Raw genomic sequence first — 22,784 nt, 5'->3', positions numbered from 1 at the left:
GCTGAGGACATAACCGTACTGCATGTTTTTGAATAATATTATTACATTAAGAGTTTTTGTTGTTTCTGCCGTTTTTGTCATGTTTCTGCAGTGCTAGATAACTGTTATCAAACTACAAAAATGGCCGAACGGGTTAAAATGGACCGCACCTTGACCTGTAGGGGGGCTGGGTGTGAAGCGCCTTAACAGTATTTAAAGAAACAAGTTGCTCTCAGACGCACCTCAGTACAGGGGTTATAGAGGGGCCTGTGGAGCTACAATAACAACGAGTTCAGACCAATGTGTTGCAGTTCCCTTTTATAGAGACCATAACTGAATGATTTAAGTGTGAAACTGAAGCATTTAAAAGCATTATAAGTCCCCATTAATTATAGTTTATTTGCTTCCAGTTTATATTATGTATTGACTCAATTATTGTATCATTTTATGATTTTTATTAAATTATGGAACTTATCAACCTCCTCACTTTTAATGTAAACTTTTGTTTTTAAGAAAAAATATTTTTAAGTTCTTATTTTCATAAAAATCATTCAAAAATCATTCATTCAATACCACATGGTTATTTATTAATACTTTTTGAACTATTTGTGCGCTTGATTTCTATTTTAATTGCATAATACAGCTAATCACTTAATGTTTTCTAATTTCCCCTCGGGGATCAATAAAGTATCTTTGAATTGAATTTAATTGAATTCAACTTCAGATATCCGACCTAATTTTGTTACTGTACAAAATGAAATATTTCCTGTAATTCATCCGCCTAACAAGCAGACAAAATACATGGATAACATGCTATTCTTTTTAAAAATGTTTAAAAATCATTCACAAGTCGCCGTGAGGCTGAAGAATGTGTTAAAGTCTGTTGTCTGTTCCTGTTTTAGGAGAGAAAGTACGGAAGCCCGAGTGGGCGGAGTGGGGAACTCGAAGCGGGCCACAGAAGAAGAAACAATGGCGGCTGGGCCTGGTGTTTCTCTGCAGAGCGGCAGTCCTGCCAGAGAACTTTCTATTTCGGTTCAGCAAGGACCAAGTCAGACTTTCGGAGACCGGATAAAACTAGAAGATGTAACTGGTGCGGAACACTCTTTAGTTTTAATTTTTATTCTAATTTTAAGGAAAGTAACATCACTGGTTAAGGCTACCAAGGCTAGCCATTGCTAACAATTCGTGTATCCGAATATAACTGCTGTTAACCGTTTTCCTGGCGTGTATTCAACATATGAAAGAATTTTTATTTTGCAAAGTAAAAATATATGACGAAATAAGATTAGTCTATTTTGTTGGTTGTCGATGTGTGAACTAAAGGCCAAGATAAGCTAACATAAACTTTGCCTAAACACCGAAATTACGACATGGTCACACAGAACCAAAGTTCTGAAAATTAAACAATTATACGTTACAACCAAATTTTTCCCAGTGTTTTGCAGCGGCAGTGTTGGTGCTTCTGTGCGAATAGGTAATTACAGCTTGTACTAAATGTCATAAAAAAGGGTTTGATCCATTGAATGAAGTTAGCAATAGTTGACAGTCCCATGTAGTGGTGATTTGTCTTTATGCGTGTAATGTGACATAATTTTACTGTAATAATGTAATTACTTAAATGTCTTTCTGATCCTCTAATAGACGCAGTAGACAGACAACAAACACCAGTGTTGTCACTGTTTGAGGGGATGAACGGTTGTAAAAACCGTGGCTGTTTAGTTCTCATTCACAACAAACATTTAAACATATTTTGTATTTGTAATAAAAGTAAGATCTAGATAGAGTGCATTTTAAACAACTTATTTGCTAACTATGCTAACTAACTCTTATTTGCTTATAAAGAAATACAAATAACTAATTAATAAAACAAGAAGAGATAATCAAAACACTAAATGCTGATCATAGGATTTAGAACAAATATATAAAGATTAAAAAAATACATCCTAAATAAAATAATTAGAGGAAAGATAGAATATATCCAAGTAACCTACATGAGCCTAGCTAAACGCTTTGGAAAAAATATGTTTTGAGTTTCCTTTTAAAGCAATACATGGTAGTAGCTCATTTAAATTAATGTGGTAGAAAGCTTTGGAGAACAGAAAGAAAGGGACAAACAGAACCAGGATCTGATTTTCAGTTGATTCTAATTATGATGAGAAAATGTGGGAAGAAACTTGTGCCATCAGAAACAGAATTTTAATTGCTCTGACTGAATTTGTATTTGTGCATTTTGAAATTAAATGCATTGGTTTGTAAATGAATTTCACTAAACTGAAACTGAATTTTATAGTTTGAAACTGAATTCATTTGCTTTTAAAATGTATTTCGTTGTATTAAAAATTCAGTTTGACTACTTTCACTTTCAGGTCCGTAATTCAATTTCAGTTCCAAAATTCAGTTTTTTGTGTCATACATCCGGGTCCTTGAGGATAGCCACAGATTAATCAAACACAGATTCATCGATTTACGTTTCACATCAGGTTAAACTTCCTTTACGGCATGTTGAGCTGGAGCAGTGCAGCTACATGAGCTTGACGTCAATCATCAAGTCAAATGAGCATCTATAAGAAGCGTCATATAAACAAATGATGGTCAAACAGTAACACTTATGCTACCTGTAGCTATTAGCTAAATATGCCAGATTAGCATAGTGTGCCGCCGGTGTTACGTCGGTCTGCGTTTCTCTTGCCGTCACCTCAGCGTAACTTCTGTTGCCTAGTAACCGTGTTAGCGTGAAGAAGAGCTGTGAAGCCGAACAAATGGAGCCTGAAGGTTAATAACACTGTCTCTACTGTAAATAACTACACGGTTTTTATTTACCCTTTTACATGTTGCTGATGGCTTATAATACTGTTTTGTTTTAAAATGTTATTGTTTTATGATCTTGTTCATTATTCAGCCATTTAAAATCTTGAAAATATTTTTTGTGTTCATAGATATAAAAATCCAACACTAGATAAAATACATTGATGACAAATACCATTTGTTTAATTTATAGGTAAAGCTTTCAACAACTTAAACACTAACATATTAACTTTAGGAACAAAGTTTAAATCAGTTTGTTTACAGAGCATAATAATAATTATTATTATTATTATTAATAATAATTAATTATAATTATTATTATTATAAATAAACCTAACATTAATATTAGATTTCATCTGACAGAATTATATCTGTTTAACTTCCACCCATTGGGGAAACCCAGTGGGATTTTGAAAACAATGTGCCGGAAGTCAGCTGTTCTCTCGGGGTTCAACGCACCTGAACCACCCGGTCAGCTGAAAGCTGGCGAGGCGAGTGGCTGCTGGGGCAACGGACGAACACATTTGTGCAATTAAGCGATGTCTTGATAAACTGATCAGATATTTTAGGTTTACACAACTACATTCTCGTCTAAAAACATTGTAAAAGTTCAGCTGTTTCACAGAATGCGCAATATATCCAAATTTATTCACATCTTTTTTCTCTCCTCCGGCCTTTGCTACTTCCATTTGAACAATCTACTTCGACCTGCAATGAATCATGGGATAGGGTGGGACACGGAGGATACACCGGACCCATCCTTCAAATCTGGGGATAAGAAGGACGCAATTGTTGGAACCGTGGAAATTGGACAGCATTCGTCGCCTCATCCCGGACGTTATCAGCCTACAAATGCATCCTTCAAAAGAATGAAGTCCTAAATTTGGACACAGCAATAGTGAATGACATCCGTGAATCAGTAAATCTGTGTTTGATTAATCTGTGGCTTCAAGAACCCAGATGTGCGACACAAAAAACAGAATTTTGGAACTGAAATTGAATTACGGACCTGAAAGTGAAAGTAGTCAAACTGAATTTTTAATACAACGAAATACATTTTAAAAGCAAATGAATTCAGTTTCAAACCATAAAATTCAAGGTTGCACAGTGGCGCAGTTGGTAGCACTGTTGCCTTGCAGCAAGAAGGTCCTGGGTTCAATTCCCAGCCTGGGGTCTTTCTGCATGGAGTTTGCATGTTCTCCCCGTGCATGCGTGGGTTCTCACCGGGTACTCCGGCTTCCTCCCACAGTCCAAAGACATGCCTGTTAGGTTAATTGGTCACTCTAAATTGCCCTTAGGTGTATGAATGAGTGTGTGCATGGTTGTTTGTGTGTTGCCCTGCGATGGACTGGCGACCTGTCCAGGGTGTACCCCGCCTCTCGCCCATAGACTGCTGGAGATAGGCACCAGCTCCCCCGTGACCCACTATGGAATAAGCGGTAGAAAATGACTGACTGACCATAAAACTCAGTTTAATGAAATTCATTTACAAACCAATGCATTTAATTTCAAATTACACAAATACAGATTCAGTCTGAGCAATTCAGTTTCTGATGGCACAAGTTTCTTCCCATAAGAAAACATTTGCCTCAAGACCTCAAATGTATTTCTTAGATACATTCATTGAGCATTTTTGAGCTGTGTGCAAGATGAGCATCAGCCAGTAGCAAGTCGCTGCCTTGTTAATGATCTGAAGGCAGTTGGAACCATAGTCACTAAGAAAACGATTGGCAAAACGCTACGCAATAATGGATTGTAATTTTGCAGCCATTTGCTATAAAAGGCACGTGTACAGATTTGTCATGGGTTTTGCAGTGAACATCTAGATGATTTCAAGACGGGTTGAGAGAAACTGCTGAGAAAATTTGACAAAATTGAGCTTTCTAGCATCGCCTTGACCCACTGTGTTTGGATGCTGAATATGACCCAAACATTACCATGCCCACAGTCAAACACAGAAGTGGAAAGTTATGCTGTGGGGCAGTTTTTGTTCTGCCAACAGGTATGGGGCAACTTCGCTTTGCTTTGAAGGTGCCAATGGATAGGGCCATGTATCATTAAAAGCAAGCACAATGCTTTCTTCCCTCAGCCAGAACATTAAAGATGGGTCCCGGAATGATTTTCTTGCATGACGATGATTTAACACAGAGGCTAAAGAAGGCATACAGTAATGTTATGGAGTGGCTTAGCCGGTCTCTAGACCTCAATCCTGCAAACTACTTGTAGGGAGACCTAAAGCTTTAAATTATCAATTGGTAATTAATCTGTAAAAGGCCAAAATCCCTCCTGGGATGTGTTCCAACCTAATGTCTTAATACTATGCTTGGCAGTAAAGGTTTCTTTTCTTTTAAGTTTTAAATTTTAATTTAGAGTGAGATCAAACACTTCAGTCAATGTGACTGCAAATCAGTTTTTAACTTTTATGTTTAACTCTTCTGGGTTTTTGGTTTCTGCTGTCTGCCTGCATTAAAAGGACCCTACCGTCATAGTTACATACTGTTATTACAAACATTTCTTTTCATTTTCTAAATAATTGTGCCCCTCTGCTTTGTATGATGAAAATGCATTTTTTTACCTATATTTTATGTCTTTTTTGTTTTTTACTTTTTTTGATTTTAGAAGCAGAGAAACAGAGTCGCATGGCGGCTCTGCTGGAGAGGCTTCATGCTAAACACAATGCTTCACGGCCATGGGAGGGGACCATTAATGTTGTGCGTCAGGCAATGGTGAGACTGGCACCTTTCGCTAAATTATATAAAAATATACAAAAATCCCAAATTTCTAACAGTTTCTAACCAGTTGACATACATTTTCTTCTTTTTTGCTTACCAATGTTATTAAACAGGTTAATACGCCTCCTGGTGGCAGAACTGTGTGCTATATTAGTTAAACATTTTCATGTCTGACAATTTATGGGTGAAATTAGTAATGTACTCAGTCCATGAATACGTGTATGAAAAACTGAGCGAACAAGTTTAGAAAGCTTTAAAAACTGTCGTAGTCCCACAGCAAGGCCAATGCTTTACTTATGCAGCTAACAAGAAACACAATCATCTCAATGTGTTTAATGCATGATCATTAAGGCCAAACACTGCACAAACAGATATTGCACTATAATAATATACCAACTATAGTAAATGTATCATGCTATCTATGCTGAGAAATTCAGTAAAAAACAAACCTGAACATCAGGTCTTATTTATAAAATCCTTTTTTTTTTCTGAATTATCATATTGGTCTTCTTTTGTTCACACTCAGGAGAAACGTGGTGTGATTAACGAAGCAGGTCATCAGGTCTTGCTCAACTGTCTGGAGACCCTGCAGAGAGCTCTAAAAGGTGAGGACATTGACCCACAGAAGGTTTACATTTCAAATCATTACCTTTCCCTTCAGTGGTATGGCAAATTAAGCCTTATTTAATTAGCAAAACTGTAAATAACAACTAAATATGTTAAAAACTGAAAATTGAACTGTCTTTGCAATAATAATTTTTACTGTAAAATAAAACGGGTTTCTGAAAAACATCCTAAAGTTACGAAGTTGTCTTTTTCTGCATGACTGAAAATCTTCAAACACAGTATAATACTCTAGATCATGGGTCAAATTACACACACCTCAAAATATAATGTGCACCATATCATAAGATGTTCATTTTATTTCTAAAATGCAATTTAAAAAATAAGTAACAGTTCTCTCTGACTTAATATTTGAGAAAAAAGGTCTGATTTGCTGTTATGTTAAAATTGCTAAATTACTCATTTGGTTATAATGTCTATATAGGAGCCTTAAGAATCTTTCTTTGATTGATCATGAATTATTTACATCAGAAACGAGTAATATACAGATAATTACACAGTTCACACTTTAAGCTCTCATTATATTACTGTTTTAGACTATTAGCCATTATTAGCAGCAGTTTCTATCTGTAGTCTCAGTATTTTCTTTACCTTAACACTCAGATTTCCAAAAGAGGACCAACATTTCCTGAACCAGCATGATGTGACAGACATAATCGGGCTTTAAAACACAAAAATAAAACAGCTTTGCTGTAATATGTTGAACTTCCTGTTATCTGCTGACATCTAAATCCCTGTTTTGGCCAACTCAATAAACAGCTGACCTGCCTCAGTGGAAAACAGTTTCCATTCTAGAGGATCTGTATGGGTTATGTTCTTCCTTAATTGATTTGAATTATAACTTTGAGTCTTCTTCCCTCAGTAATACCTCCCAGGCTAAGTGTGTTGTTGTCAGTGCAACCTGGTAGAGCTTATGTATCGTTTACTTCTCCAAAAGGTTTGATTTTGAGTTTCTGATTGGCTCATCACAGATCAGGACCGCTCAAGAGTAAAACTGACCTATTCCTGTCTTTTTTATAGCAGTGTTACCAGGCTAATGCCCACATCACTTGGCATGTGTTTTGCTGGATGGGTATTGCAGGCCGTTTATCTATATCCCTGTCATATTTAAAATTTTCGAACCCGCTTTTTTCAGTCTCATCTCTTCCCTCCATGACGGATCGTCTTGAGTCTATCGCTCGACAAAACATGTGAGTGTCATACACCGTTTTTTTTTTTTCATGGTTAACCTTTTTCGCTATGTTTCTTTCTTGTTTTAGTGGGTACGTTGGAGCACGGAAAAATGTTAAACGATTTGTTTCAGGTTTGATTATTTGTTTCCTGTCTCTGTAGGTTGGGCTCTCACCTCAGTCCCACAAAAACAGAGTGCTACATCACGTCCGACATGTTTTATGTGGAGGTCCAGCTGGATACTGGGGGCCAGCTTGTGGATGTCAAGGTTGCTCATCAGGGGGAGAACCCAACGGTTGGTTTATTTCTTTGCTTCTGATGTCTAAGATCAGAGAATTTCTGAAAATGGTTCAGTCCATGAAGACAGACGTGCTTTAAATGCTTTAAATCACAGATATAAAAAAGTAATATTTGTATCATTTGATGATTTCAGAGTTGTCCTGAACTTATTCAACATCTAAGGTTGGTAGACGAAACTAATTCAAAATGTTGGCACTTCAACATAAACACTGATGCAAATTTGGAGTAATCTTAGTACTTGAATAACATCCATTGCATTTTTTGTTCTTTAGTGAAAAGAACTTTGAAGCCTTTTCTAAACATCTCAAGGGACTGGTTGATTTATACCGTCTTCCTGGTGACAAGTAAGTTCCTTTGTAGAAATGGTGTTTAAATCTAACCTATAAATTTTGCCTTGTCATGTGTTCCTAAAAAAGTTTGAGTTTATATAGCTTGTTTGTCTTTGTATTATAAACTCACTCTTCTGAGGTTGTAAAACGTAACCAATATTAATCTATAAACAAATGTAGCTTTAATGTGTTAAAATGATACCAAAACCCCTGGGTTGAATTAAAATCTTCTATGAACTGAGATCAGACTATACGCACTTTCTATTGAGTTTTCTATTGAGACCAGAGGGAACAGAATGGGAAGTTGTCTTCTTTTGCCCAGAGGTTCTTCTTGCAACAAACAGGGTCCATGCGCAGTCTGTGAAACTGTGGAAATGTAACACTTTAGTAGTTCTAGAAAAGTATGGAAAATGCAAATAAGAGCATGGTAAAAATATTTCTATTTTCATACAAATGGATAATAGGAAATTCTCTATCCCATTGTCTACAAGTTGTTCTTACGTCCTGCCTTCTGTCTTTCGTTCTGTCCTTCCTTCTTTTGATGCTATATCTATCTCTTTTCTTCTGTTCTTTCCTTTCCTTCCTTCCTTGTTTTCTATCTCCATTTGTTTCTTATAACCTTCCTCCCTTCCTTCATCTGTCTTTCCTTTTTCATGTCCTTCTTTCTTTCTCACATCTCTCCCTCTTCATTTGCTTTCTCTATTCCTTCAATTTGTCCTCCCTTCTGTCTTTCCTTACATCCTAACCCCCTTCTTTCCTTTCATTCTTCCTTGTGTCCTACACCCTTCCTTTTGTATTCTTCCTTCATTCCTCTTTACTCCATCCTTCATTTATGACCTCCATCCTTGCATCCTACCTTCCTTCTTTCCTTCTGTCCATCTTTTTGTAAAGTTTTCTGTAAAATAGGATTTTGCTATCATTGTAAAACAAAGATGAAACAATTTGAAGTTGACATTTTAAACTTTCTTTAACATCTTATGTTAGCAGTTAGCTAGGTTAGCATGTGAATTCCTTAGAAAGTGTAGATGATTACATCAACTCTGAGGTTTCCAGAAGATTGACAACCTTTAAGTTCAGCATCTTCTATAACAGGCAGAAGCTAAAAGCTCAAAAAGATAAACAGTGCAACTTCTCTGTAATGTGTTGTGTTTTTTGTTATTTGCTTGTTTCTTGCTTCCTGTTGCAAGAGCCTGATTGAAGGGTAGACACAAAATAAAATAGCTTCTCAAGGCTTTTTTTGCTTCCTCTGACTTCATTAATAAACACCTCGTTGATACTATAAATAGCTAACTTTAAGTGTCTTTCCTCCATAGCAACTTCCACACTAAAACATGTTGTTAGCAAAACCTGTTAGCTATAAGGGAACATTTCTTTTCTCAAAAATATTGGATGTTTGAGTTTCCTGTGAGGAGGTCACTGGTCAGCGGAAAATCAGCCCGTTCCCTTCACCAGTCAAAATATACCCCAAAGAGAAATGGTTGAAATACTTTCCATTGTTTGATATCTAATGCAGAATTATCAACAGTGATGCCAAAAATAAATAAAACATACTTCTGTATCATTGTATGTTGTTTACCTAGAAAACACATTTAATCGTATTTCTTGATTCATTTTGTGTTTCAGTAAACTGAAAACAAAGATGTACATAGCACTGCAGTCTCTGGAACTCGATCTCACCAAGATGATGCACATGTTTAGGTAAGTAAACGGTCACCGTAGAGATTTTTCTCTACAGTTTTGTTTTAATTGCTCATTGAAGGCCAGACGATTGTAACATTACAGTGGATGCTGATGCAGCCTCCAGCATGCCTCATCAGATTTTAAAAAAGGATTATGGCCTAAGGAATTTCTTATTGTGGACTGCTATAATGCCATGTCATGTTTAGCAAACTGTTCTGAAGAGGCATCATCAGATGTTACACGAAAAAGGAGCGCAGTTGGTAAAATGTGTGATTAGATGGTCTTCTTTCATTTTGCTGTCTTCTAGGTTAGCAACAAATGCTAATGCAGTTGAAACTATTCTTCATGGGAGTGTTGGCTGGCTGACTCCCAGAAGTGGTGGAAATCTAGTGTCTCTTCAGTGCTATGTGTCTCCTTATGACGTATTTGAGGTGGAAACTGACTCCCAGCTCAACCTAACGGACAACAATGGCAAGTCCACTTATGAAGAGTGTCCTCTAAAACAACGACGCACAGGGTTCCTACACAGTCTTGAAAATCTGGAATAGGATTTTATCATTTTTCAAGTTGGGATAAGTAATAATCCCAATAATAATTGGATTGGATTTCACATTGATTTATATTGAAATTAAATATTTTATCTCTCACAAACAAGTAATTAAAAAGTGTTACTGTCTTTCTGTTGGGGTTCATAGCTAACATTGACCCCAGATAATGAGTAGTCCATCCATCTGCTGAAACAATAAGACAGACAGATAATAAGGTTCAAACACTATTCACACAGGGTTAAGGATAATAATATTTTATGGTCTAATGTGCTAAATGAAAAATGTGTTGGAGCCCTGCATACCTGATTAATTAAATATTCGATTTGTTGGTTGATGGTAATTATCTCTGTACGTGGACATTTCTTTTTGTAGTTCCACGTTCCTTGGGTGTCAGTGTCTCTGTGACAATCGAGGGAACTTCAGCTGTGTATAAGCTCCCAATTGCTCCACTCATCTCCGGATCCCACCCTGTTGATAACAAAGGGTAAGTGAGCATGAAACCTGGTTTAGTAACTTATTATACTTGATACTCATAAACATACATTTATTGATTGTAATAAATGTGTGATATTAGCATCATATATTAATTATTTCCTTTAAATTAGCACACCGTCCTTTTCCACTGTGAGCAATTCTAACAGCGTGGACCTACCAGCCTGTTTTTTCCTGAAGATGAACCGCCCCATGCCTTTCTCACTCTCCTTCATTCAGAGGCTTGGCAGTTCTACTTGTGAGTTTGCCTTTATAAATACCTTCGGCTCGGTTGTAATAAATTTGTTATGCAAAGGTTATGCTTGTTTCCTTTATGGATTTAGGCCTAAACCACTCCTCTTTCTTTCTTCCCACCCAGCAATCCCAGTGTTTGAGATGCCACCCAACCTCTCACCTCTTTACCAGTTAATTGTCCAGAGTCAGCTGCAGCTTCTGGAGGAGGGCAGTTCTGTACCAGCCACCTTGCACAACATGCACTTTTATTCTGTAAGCTGATTTCCGCTTCCGTTTTTATGGTGCTGTAGTATTTCTTTTAGCTCTTTGTAATCTTGCTTGCCTGTTTTAGTTATAAATTGGGTGACGGTGGCGACAGTGGTAGGGTTTCATTCTGTAGCCGATGCGTTGCCGGTTCGAACCCCCACTCTGTTTGTCTGTGTCATTGTGTTTTTGGGCAAGACAGTTCACCCGCCTTGCCTGCTGATGGTGGTCACAGGGCTCGGTAGCGCCGATTGTATGGCAGCCTTGGAGTCTCTGAGGACTTGATAAGGAGACATACAAGTGCAGGCCATTTACCATAAATTGTAATAAATGAATTGTATGGGGTAAGCTTCTTTTTACCCAACGTTTTAATAACTTCTTGTCAAAGTTACTACTCCTACTCTTCTTGGCGCTCTTGTCTTTGTACAAATGTATAGAATATACAGTGAATGCAGTGAAATGTATTCATCCAATTCAGATATGTTTGACATTTGACATAATCCAGTGGGTGTGAAAACTTTTTTTTTTTTTTTTATTCATTCCCAGATCCTACCAGACCAGCATCACTGTTATTTCCTGAATGGTGATGCACCAGTTCATGATGGCCACTCATTACAAGGAGCAATGGTGTCTAAGATCCCCTTTCGCCACCCAGCACAGGTTCCATACCTGCTGGATATCATTCGTCACCAGGCAGCATATAACACCTTGATTGGCAGCTGTGTAAAACGAACATCTGTCAAAGAAGGTGGGTAACAATGACATGCCTATATATAAGCAACCAGCAATCTCCCTTTCTGTTTTATTATTAAACTAGAACACCATTTCATTTATTTGTTTGTTTTCTCAGACAGCGCAGGTCTTCTGCAGTTTGAAGTCTGTCCTCTCACCGACTCAAGTTTCAGCGTCTCTTTTCAGCATCCAGTCAATGAGTCTTTAGTCTGTGGTGAGTAGACACTTTGGAAGAGCCCCACATGTTCTGCCTGGTGGTGTAAAGTTCCACCTGCGTTTCAGTTAGATGGATGCATGATAACAATTAAATTGTATCATAGGGTTCCTACACAGTCTTGAAGAGTTTTGAAAAAGAAAAATGGAAGTTGATTTGATCATTTTCTTAGTATGGCAAACTGAAAATTGAGTTGAAATAGAAAAAAAGTAGAAGTTTCCAGACATTATTTCTTATTTCATTAAATAAAAATATAACAATCAGAATTTATAAAAAAATAAAAGGATTTTTACATTTATTTATGTTCCAATCATCAATCATCTGGTTTTTGAGTTACTAACGGATAAAAATTCAAAAATAAAATGAGCAATTTAATTACCTTTTTTAGCCTTAAAATTGGATTCACGTGAGATGCCAAACAAAGCATTGAAGTTTCTAATATTTATTTTGTCAACTGAATTTAACAATGCTCATCAAATAATTTAAAGTAATCTGTAAATTTGAATAATCTGTTTCGGATTTCTCTATTATAGTTCTAATTTTGTGCAAATGTAAAAAAATAAACAAACAGTGAAATAGGTCTTTACTGCAGTGCTACAGATTTACCAAGTTTCATGATTTGTGGGCGGAGCAAAAAAAAAAAGAAAATTAAACCCGGCTGCAAAAAAGGGGGAAAAAAAAAAAGGTTTAGAAATCTACGGAGTTTAGAATAAAAAAATTAAAGGAACCCTCATATGAGGATAACGGGATGTAGCAACAAAAAAGGCTGTTTGCAGTACGCCATTTAAATTGGCCATGCTCTTTTATTCATGAAGCACCAATGTTTCTTGGATGGTTCAAGCCGTGGAAACAAACATATTGCTAGATTTTCACCTTAAATATTTATTTAAACTTTCTCTTCTCAGGTTCATAAAAACAAATAGACTCAAATTAGAATTTTTAAATCTAAGACCTATTTGGAGCCTTTGATCAAACTAATTTATTCTTTACTGCCACCTGATTGTTTTTTATAATATATCATATTCAATAATATCTGATTTCATTTAATTTGGATAATTTAATTGTTTGCTTTTGTGTTGCTTGTATAACAAATAAAACTTAAAGCATCTACCTGAACATGTAATTTAGGACGAAATAATTGACATAGCTATAGTAAATGTAACTTTTTTTTTAATCTATGAAAAAATAGCAGATGATTTACCTAACACAATTTACCTAATTTATGTTGGTGGGAAGCATTCATTAAATTTGACACGAACATCTGCATTTTAGCTAGCATATTAGTTGTGACATACATTTGATAAATGACATTAATATGAAGAAGGTTACCTGTGGAATCCCTTTTAAAGTAACATTTATGCAGCAGACAATGAGGATGTGCCACAACCTCAATTTACAGCAAAGCAGTAATCAAAGCAAAGGGGGCTATTTTGAAGAATCTAAAATATAAAAATGGTTAGAGTTATTTCACACTTTTTGTTTACTATATAACTCAATGCGTGTTCATTAACAGCTTTGTTGCCTTTGGTGAGAATCTACATTTTAAATAGTCATGAAATAAGGAGATCCATTAAGTGAAAAAGCATATCTAAAACTTTTGACCGGTAGTGTAAATGCCTGTAGTAGCACTGATCACATAACAGCAACATCACATACATTCCAGCATGCTGTGTGTGCTGCACCTAATCCCCAAACTCCCAGTCCATGTGTCCTTTTTGCTTTCCTATAGTGTGTGAGCTGAAAAATCACCTTTTGACATATTTATGTGATATCTTTGCTCACTGTAGTGTTTTCAGTCCTTTTAGCATCATTACTGAGCACTGAAACAAATTGCAAAATAAATCCAAGTACTTGCCTGTTCTCTTTCCCGTTCTGGCCTCTGTTTTTCTAGTTGTGATGGAGGTGATTGACTCCAGACAGGTCTCCTGTCACCTGTATAAAGGACCATCAGATGCTTTGATCTGCACTGATGAATTCATAACTAAAGTGGTTACAAGGTGAGTTTTTCCCCACTCCTATATGCATTCATATAAACGGTGCATTTAGTAGTAATAACTTTCTCACTATTGTAGATGCATGTCCATTCCTGTTACCATGCGGGCCATTCGGAGGAAAGCTGAGACCATCCAGGCAGACACTCCAGCCCTCTCATTAATAGCGCAGACAGTGGAGACCATGGTCAAAAATAACCTTCCGCCTTCTGGTAGTCCTACCTACAATATGGTGGCAGGTGATGGAACTAACCCAATGGGACTACCTGGATTTACTGGTGGCAACACACCTGCTGGTGGAGGACCACCTGGGGGACCTAATTTTGCTGGTCCAATCACTACTCTCTTTGGAATGTCCCGTGCAGAAAGGCAAGCTCAAGGAGAGTGCCTGACCCCAGGAGGGGTAGCTGGCCAGCAGCAACTGCAGCAACAACAGCAAGGTCAAGGCCATTCAGACGACTACAGTAAAGTCACACAGAATCCCATTCTGACCAGTTTGCTGCAGATAACTGGAAATGTTGGTTCCAGCCCCAGCTCCCAGAATGCACCACAACCCCACCAAACTCCACCACCAACGTCGTCCCCTGCCAGCAACACAAAGAGTCACCCTATGTTGATGAACCTGTTGAAAGACAACCCCACACAGGATTTTGCTGCGATGTATAGCTCGAGTCCCTTAGAGAGGCAGAATTCTTCATCTGGCTCTCCACGAACAGATAGCATGGGTGGTGCCTGTCCTGGCGGTAACACCAAGGGCAAGAAGAAGCGTCCTCGGGGTCCTGAAAAAGTTGGGGTGTTGCCTGGAGTGGGTGCAGGTGGTGGAGGTGGTGGTTTGGGCATGAAACAACAACAAGGATCCTCCATGCCACAGCACCTCCAGCACCACTCAGTTGCTCATGAGGATGATTTCCACCGCAAGCTCCTCTCAATGGATGTGGACGCTTCTCAGAATTCTATATTTGATGTTAACCTCGCTGGTGATAGCCTGGATGCACACCATAGCATAACTCCAACACTTAGCCAGTGTGGAACGCCGCCATCCAGCTCGGGCATGTCATACTCACAGTCTCATGTCCAGTCTCAGCAGCAACAACCAGGTTCTGTACCACCTCGTATTGTCCGCCTTCCCAGCTCTGACAGCATTGGGCCCGATATCACAGAAATCCTACAGGAGTTACCAGAGCAAACTGGGAAAGGTAGCATTGGGAGCGGTGGGCAACCAGAGGATGGAGGACCTTTGGGCACTCCCATTCGTGACTCCTCCAGCTCTGGTCAGGGTAGCGCAGTGTTTGATTCAGCAGACATTTTCAATTCCAATAGCAACGAAAACCCGTTTACAGATGCAGCGGACCTGATCGCGGAGGCAGCTGCAACTGCTGCCACTCCCAACAGTGACTCCTCTTCCAATAACTTCTTTCCATCTGACTTTAACCCTGACCTTTTGGCCTCAGGACATGGCTTCTCCCAAAGCTACTTTGATGACAGCTCTCCAAGTGCTGATGGAGATATGGACTTGGTCAAGGGATTTGGGGGAGGTAGCCAGCAGAACACTCCCTCAGGAACTCCACAGAACCCTCGACATGGGCAGAGTACTCCAGAGCCCTCACTGAAGGACCCGTTTGATATGGGGATAGTCTTTGGGGGCAACAGTGGTGGTGGTAAACCACTCTTGGGGCAAGCTCCTGACTTAATAGATACACACAGTGGAGGTTCCCAGAGCCCCCTCATGATGGGACTCGCCACTGCATGTTCAGATTTTAAAAATACAGAACCAAAAGTCAAACAACAGGTACTGATACGGCCAAAGGAAGAGAATGGGGGAAATGGAGGTAGCAGTTCTGGGACAGGAATGGGAAGCAGCTCAGCAGAGGGCAAACAGGTCAAACGAAGCAGGACGCCATCCAGTGAAGGAAAATCTAAAGATAAGCCCCCCAAACGCAAAAAGCTTGATCCAGATGGAAAGTCTCCTTCTCACAGCTCAGGAGGGCGATCCTACACACCTCCTAGTGGTGGTTCGGGCTCCGGAGGTTCCAAGTCTCCCGGTAGTTCTGGACGCTCGCAAACTCCCCCAGGAGGTGCCACACCACCAATCCCCAAAATCACTATTCAGATCCCAAAAGGTACCATCACTGGAGGGAAAGCATCCTCCCACAGCGGATACACCTCCAGCAGCTCGGCAACAAGCACTACAGGAGGGGCAAGTGGGACAAGCAGCAGCAGCAAAAGCCACCATTCACACTCCTCTTCCTCTGGGAAGACCAAGTCCAAAGAAGGGTCCATGACGCAAAGCAACAGCTCCAAGTCAGGGAGTTCAGGAGGTGGAGGTGGAGGTGGACAATCGCAGATAAAAGGATCCTCTCAAGGTATGGGTGTTGGCAAACCAGGTTCGTCCCCAATCACTAAACATGGTCTGTCTGGGCCTGGGGGTACTGGAGGGGGACTGGGAAGTGGCAGTAAAATTAAGCCTCAGGGAGGTAAACCTCCAGGTTCACTTATGAATCCCAACATAAAGCCTAACATCTCACCTTCCCATTCCCGCTCCAGTAGCTCTGGTGATAAACACTCCTCTCCAATGAAAATGCAGCAGTCCCAAGTTCCAGGAACTCCTCCATCTTCCAAAGCTAAGTCTCCAATTGGATCAGGAAGTGGCAGCTCGGGAGGATCCAAGTCTTCCTCCAGCGGAAGTTCCCAAAAACCAGGTGGTGGGGGTTCTTCTGGTTCTACATCTACCTCCTCCAGCTCATCCTCAGGTTCCATGAGCTTCTCTGGTGGATCCCAGTCGCAGTACGGCAGTGGTGGAAGTGGAGGAGCAGGAGGGGGTAATGGAGGTGAAGGAAATGGTGGAGGAAGTGGTGGAGGGGCGGGTCAGAACAATGCAAATAACCCCAATGCTAAAGGGAAGTCCCCCAGTAGAAACAAGAAACCTTCTCTAACAGCAGTCATAGACAAACTGAAGAGTGTGGGCGGCGGAGGAGTTGGGGAGGACGGTTGTGAGGTAGGGACACCGGTGGGAGGTCCTGGATCAGCATCTACTCCTGGTGGTCCTGGAAATCTTCCCAGCGGACCTTCAAACGTGGGTTCTTCTAAGCATTCCTCATCCTCCCAAAGCGGCGAGTATAAGCGGGAAAAGTCCGATAAAGAGGGAAAATCTAAAGTGATGGTTTCCGGAGTTAGCAGTGGAGATAAAAAAATGATGGACCCAAAAACTAGTGGGTCAGGTGGAACCACTCTGGCCAAAATTATCATTAGCAAACCAGACGGTGGCTCGCCAAGCATCAAGGCAAAAGTGACTCTTCAGAAAACTGGGGAAGGATCTGTAGATTCTATGCGTCCGCAAATCTCCAGCCTCAAAGCTTCCCCGCTCTTCAGCGGCTCCACTCCAAAGCATGACCGTTCATCGCCCAGCCACAGCCGCTCCCCAGGATACACCCTTCTCAACCAGGACAGCGAGAGCGAATCAGGTAGCAGCTCGGTGGCCGAGAAGTCCCACCAGAACAGCCCCAGCTCGGACGACGACCAGACCGTGCGACCTCTTCCTCCCCAGGACTACATGAGCTCCATCCCCCTCAGCTCGGGCGAGAAACACAAGAAGCACAAGAAGGAGAAGAAGAAGCTGAAAGATAAGGAGCGAGAGAGAGACAGAGACCGAGAAAGGGACAGGGACAAGGAGAAAAAGAAGTCCTCCGTGTCCATGGGATCTGCTTCACATTCAGCAAAAGCAGACAGTTGGTCCCGGTCCCCCATCTCAGCCTCAGATTCATCACTGTCCATACTCGGTTCAGATCGTCCATCACGGTCCAGTCCAATGTATATGAGAAACGAAGACGATGACCTTATGGACTCAGCCCTTACAGGCGACTTTTAATCGGGTCTTTAAAGGCTTCTTTTATAGTTTGCTGTCTCTTAACATACAAAGTTAACATTTATTTATTCAGCTCAAGCCACAAAATTGACCTGAATATACAAACATGTCCTGTTAAAGCTGTGCTTTATCACCAGTGTTTGCTGTACAAGTATCATTGTGTTATAATCATGATTGGGATGCCAGGTTTTTTTGACGGTGGATGACGCAGATCGAAATCTGCTGCAGAGTGCCGGCTACCTTTTCTTTTGTTTCACTACAGAAATGGTTTTAAACAGTGTGCTTTTAAAAAATCAACATTGTTTTTATCTTTTGTTAAAAGGCGTTATCTGTGAGATTATGTCTGGTTGCATGTTGTTTCTACATTGTTCCTATGTTGTATGCTGTCAGGAAAAAAGCATCTGTTAAAGTATTACAAAGCAAGAATACAAATTTTTGCTTTAATTTTTAGGTGCAGACAGGCATGTTTAGATTATGCATTTTTAAATGTTCTGTAAATTAGTGTAGGGACAGAAGAAGGCTGCAGAATATGATTGAGTAAATAACCTTTTTATTGTTGGATCTTTTTAAAGGTTGAAATAAATATTTAACTTCTTACAAACTCACTTTTCTTCTGTGTTCAACAGAATTAAGTACTAGTACAATGTCTTGCTAAAGTATTCATACCCGTTGAATTTTTTTCAGATATCAACAAACAATGCATATCTGCAAGGCATATTTATGTGATCAACAAAGCAGTGCAGAATAATGGAGTAAAGCTAAAATGATGCATTGGTTTCATTTTGTTTTGTTACTAATAATCTGATGTTGTGGAGTGCATTTAATTTTAGCTCCATCTATTTGCTCTAAAACTTAATTTTGAAAATTGATTTATAAAACTATGATTTGATGCTTCTTAGAAATTGTGTGAAAACCATCCTTTTTCTTTCCACTAAACCACGATGTGCTTCGTTGTGTTGGTCCATCATAACACCCCACTAAAAAAAATGTAGTGGTAATGTGACAAAATATGAAAAGATTGAACAGGCAGGGCCATTTTTGCAAGGGTCTTATTTTACGTCATTTAAAGCGAGACAAATACTTTGGTGGTAGCTATTATGGTCACATGTCGAGGAAAGCAAACTAAAGATGAATTCATTACATTTGAACTATGTAACACTAGATGGCAGTAGAGTATCTGGCTGTTGAGCTGCTCAAACGTTACACCTTCCATGAAGCAATTTTCCGAGGTTAAATTGATTTCATTTTTATTCACAATTTGATTGGAAGATTTATGATGCAGCCTCTCAAGTAGTGTGAGAAAGACACATTTTGTGACACATTTAGTTGTGCACCAAGAAGGCAGTAAAAGTAAAATCCTTTCCGCTCATCACCAAGAGGACGTATCAGATAAAAAAAAAAAAAGAAAATCTGTATGCTTGTCTTAAACTCTGCAGGACTCATACAAACCCATTTTTAGATGGTATTAGGCAGGAAGACTGTCCGCACTGTGATCATGAAAATTCACCTTCTTAACGAATGGGTCTAGGAAAAACCAGTTATGTCCAAAAGATAATTATTTCCTTGTCTAGATTGGCCATTTTTACAAATCTGAAGCAAAAATATACCTAAACTGAAGAATGGAGGTGAAAGTGGAATCTCAGCAACATTCACTGTGCAAAATCAAATACATGTTCTTAAAGGGAGGAGGTATTCTATACTATATTCACAACATATAAAATCCGGTCAGTTAATGTCCTGATCCAATCGCCTCGACCGTTCCCTGACTCAGCTATTTTTCACCCTCAGCAGGCTTGAGCTTAAGTGCCTTTCTGTTTTACATTGATGTACTTTTATTATAATAAAAATTAAGTTTTCAGTTAGTCAGCAGTTATTCAGCTTCCTATACGTCTACCTCTTGTGATGGATGCTACTTACACTAAAAGGTCTTCTTTTGTCAAAGCATAAAAGAGCATTTAAATATGTGTCTCCATTTGCCTTTTTGCAAATTTGTTTTAATTAACTTTTGTCGTCACAAACATTGTCGAACATTGACAATAATTTCAGTAGTCTGTCAGTCCTCTGTGTTGCAGGTCTTCCTTCTGTATCTGGTCCATTTCATCCATTTGGGTCTTTTGCTGTCTTATTATCCATCAGTTTCTCTATCTGACTGATTTATTTGCCAATTTGAGCCCACTACTTTAGAGTTGTTGGCTCTGACCAGCTCTGTTTCCTTATTAAAGCTTTTTTGCAGGTCACTGTAGATGTTCCCCTTTGTCTATTTGGTATCAACATTTTTAAGTTTGACACATCCAATAAATTTCATTCCACTTCACGATTGTGTCCCACTTGTTGTTGATTCTTCACAAAAAAATTTTATTTTATATCTTTATGTTTAAAGCCTGAAATGTGGCAAGAGGTTCAGAATCAGAATCAGAAAAGCTTTATTGCCAAGTACGTTTTTGGACATACAAGGAATTTGTTTTGGCGTAGTCGGTGCAATACAGTACAAATTAAACAGTATAAACATATCTACAATATAATATAAATATATGTGCACAGTTTTAAGTGAGTCAGAGTAAATATAGAGCATTATAAGATGCAAGAGCAATACAACAGTGCAGGTGATCATTGTGCAAGTATGGCAGTGCAAGTAAAGCAGGAGTCCAAGCTGAGCGTTAATGTAACAAGTGTCCTATCAGCAAAAAAACAAGGGGGGGGGAGAAGAGTGTCAGGGTGGTTTCCGGGCTTTGTTAACAAGGCTGGTGGCAGATGGGAAAAAACTGTTCTTGTGGCGTGAGGTTTTGGTCCGGATGGACCGCAGCCTCCTGCCAGAGGGGAGAGTCTCAAAGAGTCTGTGACCAGGGTGGGAGGGATCAGCCAGAATCTTCCCTGCCCGCTTCAGGGTCCTGGAGGTGTACAGTTCCTGGAGCGACAGTAGACTGCAGCCAATCACCTTCTCAGCAGACCGAATGACACGCTGCAGCCTGCCCTTATCCTTGGCTGTAGCAGCGGCGTACCAGATGGTGATGGAGGAGGTGAGGATGGACTCAATGATGGCTGTGTAGAAGTGCACCATCATAGTCTTTGGCAGGTTGAATTTCTTCAGCTGCCGCAGGAAGAACATCCTCTGCTGGGCTTTCTTGATGAGGAAGCTGATGTTTGGCTCCCACTTGAGATCGTGGGAGATGATGGTTCCCAGGAAGTGGAAAGATTCCACAGTGTCAATTGTGGAGTCACAGAGGGTGATGGGGGCAGGTGGGGCTGGGTTCTGCCTGAAGTCCACAACCATCTCCACTGTTTTTAGAGCGTTGAGCTCAAGGTTGTTCTGGCTGCACCAGTCCAACAGATGGTCCACCTCCCATCTGTACGCAGACTCATCACCATCAGAGATGAGTCCGATCAGGGTGGTGTCGTCCGCAAACTTCAGAAGCTTGACAGACTGGTGACTGGAGGTGCAGCTTTTGGTGTACAGGGAGAAGAGCAGAGGAGAGAGAACACAGCCTTGGGGGGAACCGGTGCTGATGGTCAGGGAGTCAGAGACGTGCTTCCCCAGCCTCACGCGCTGCTTCCTGTCAGACAGGAAGTCAGTTATCCACCTACAGGTGGAGTCGGGCACACTCAGCTGGGAGAGCTTCTCCTGTAGCAGAACTGGGACGATGGTGTTGAAGGCAGAGCTGAAATCCACAAACAGGATCCTGGCATAGGTTCCTGTGGAGTCCAGGTGCCGGAGGATGAAGTGAAGGGCTAGGTTGACTGCATCATCTACAGACCTGTTGGCTCTGTAGGCAAACTGCAGGGGGTCCAGGAGGGGGTCGGTGATGTCTTTTAGGTGTGAGAGCACAAGGCGCTCAAAGGACTTCATCACCACAGAGGTCAGGGCGACGGGTCTGAAGTCATTAAGCCCTGTGGTCCTTGGCTTCTTGGGAACAGGGACGATGGTGGAGGACTTGAAGCAGGCTGGCACATGACATGTCTCCAGTGAGGTGTTAAAAATTTATGTGAAGACTGGAGACAGCTGATCAGCACAGTGCTTCAGGCTGGCCGGTGAGACAGAATCCGGACCAGCAGCTTTCCGGGGGTTCTGTCTCCTGAAGAGTTTGTTGACGTCCCTCTCCTGGATGGAAAGAGCCGTCCTCGGCGTGGGTAGGGGGCTTGTGGGGGGGAACTTCAGGGTGGGGGTTGGAGGTGCCAAGGCCCCTCTTGAGGTTGGGGAGATGGGGGTGGTGGATTGTGGCTGCAACTGTTGGGGGGCATCTTGGGGGATGGTTACAGGACTGTCCCTTTGTCTTTCAAAGCGGCAGTAGAACTCGTTCAGGTCGTTGGCGAGGCGTCGGTCGTTGATGGAGTGGGGGGCTTTCGGCTTGTAGTTGGTGATTTGCTTGAGCCCTTTCCAGACAGACGCAGAGTCGTTGGCTGAGAACTGGTTTTGGAGCTTCTCAGAGTACAGTCGTTTGGCCTCTTTCACTGCCTTGCCAAACTTGTACTTTGCCTCTCTGTATATGTCTTTGTCCCCACTCCTGAAGGCCTCTTCCTTATCCAGTCTTAACCTTCTGAGTTTAGCTGTGAACCAGGGTTTGTCGTTGTTGTAACTCACCCTGGTGCATGATGGTACACAGCTGTCCTCACAGAAGCTGATGTAGGAAGTCACAGCCTCTGTGTACTCGTCCAGACTGTTGGTAGTAGTCCTGAACACATCCCAGTCTGTACAGCCTAAACACGCCTGGAGATTCTCCACAGCCTCACTGCTCCACTTCCTTGTCGTCCTCAGAACAGGTTTGCAGAGCTTTAGTTTCTGCCTGTATGCAGGAATCAGGTGGACTATGATGTGGTCGGATTGGCCCAGTGCAGCACGTGGGACGGCGTGATA

At 40.6% G+C, this 22,784-nt stretch overlaps 1 protein-coding gene across 1 annotated transcript; it reads left to right on the top strand.

Annotated features, from left to right (window-relative positions):
* The first annotated feature begins 919 nt into the window (after positions 1-919).
* med1 (mediator complex subunit 1) lies at positions 920-20,249 on the top strand. Its single transcript, XM_047377200.1, has 16 exons — positions 920-1,069; positions 5,404-5,510; positions 6,043-6,121; positions 7,276-7,330; positions 7,473-7,605; positions 7,744-7,772; positions 7,883-7,954; positions 9,563-9,637; positions 9,927-10,090; positions 10,540-10,651; positions 10,773-10,897; positions 11,018-11,145; positions 11,683-11,884; positions 11,987-12,082; positions 13,974-14,079; positions 14,155-20,249. Exons 1-16 carry the CDS (start codon positions 949-951, stop codon positions 17,936-17,938), a joined length of 5,388 nt encoding a protein of 1,795 aa, XP_047233156.1. The 5' UTR covers positions 920-948; the 3' UTR covers positions 17,939-20,249.
* The last annotated feature ends 2,535 nt before the right edge of the window (positions 20,250-22,784 follow it).

This window comes from Girardinichthys multiradiatus, chromosome 10 (genome assembly GCF_021462225.1).
Source record: "Girardinichthys multiradiatus isolate DD_20200921_A chromosome 10, DD_fGirMul_XY1, whole genome shotgun sequence".
NCBI classification, from domain to species: Eukaryota; Metazoa; Chordata; class Actinopteri; order Cyprinodontiformes; family Goodeidae; genus Girardinichthys; species Girardinichthys multiradiatus.
This window is presented reverse-complemented; position numbering and strand designations above follow the sequence as displayed.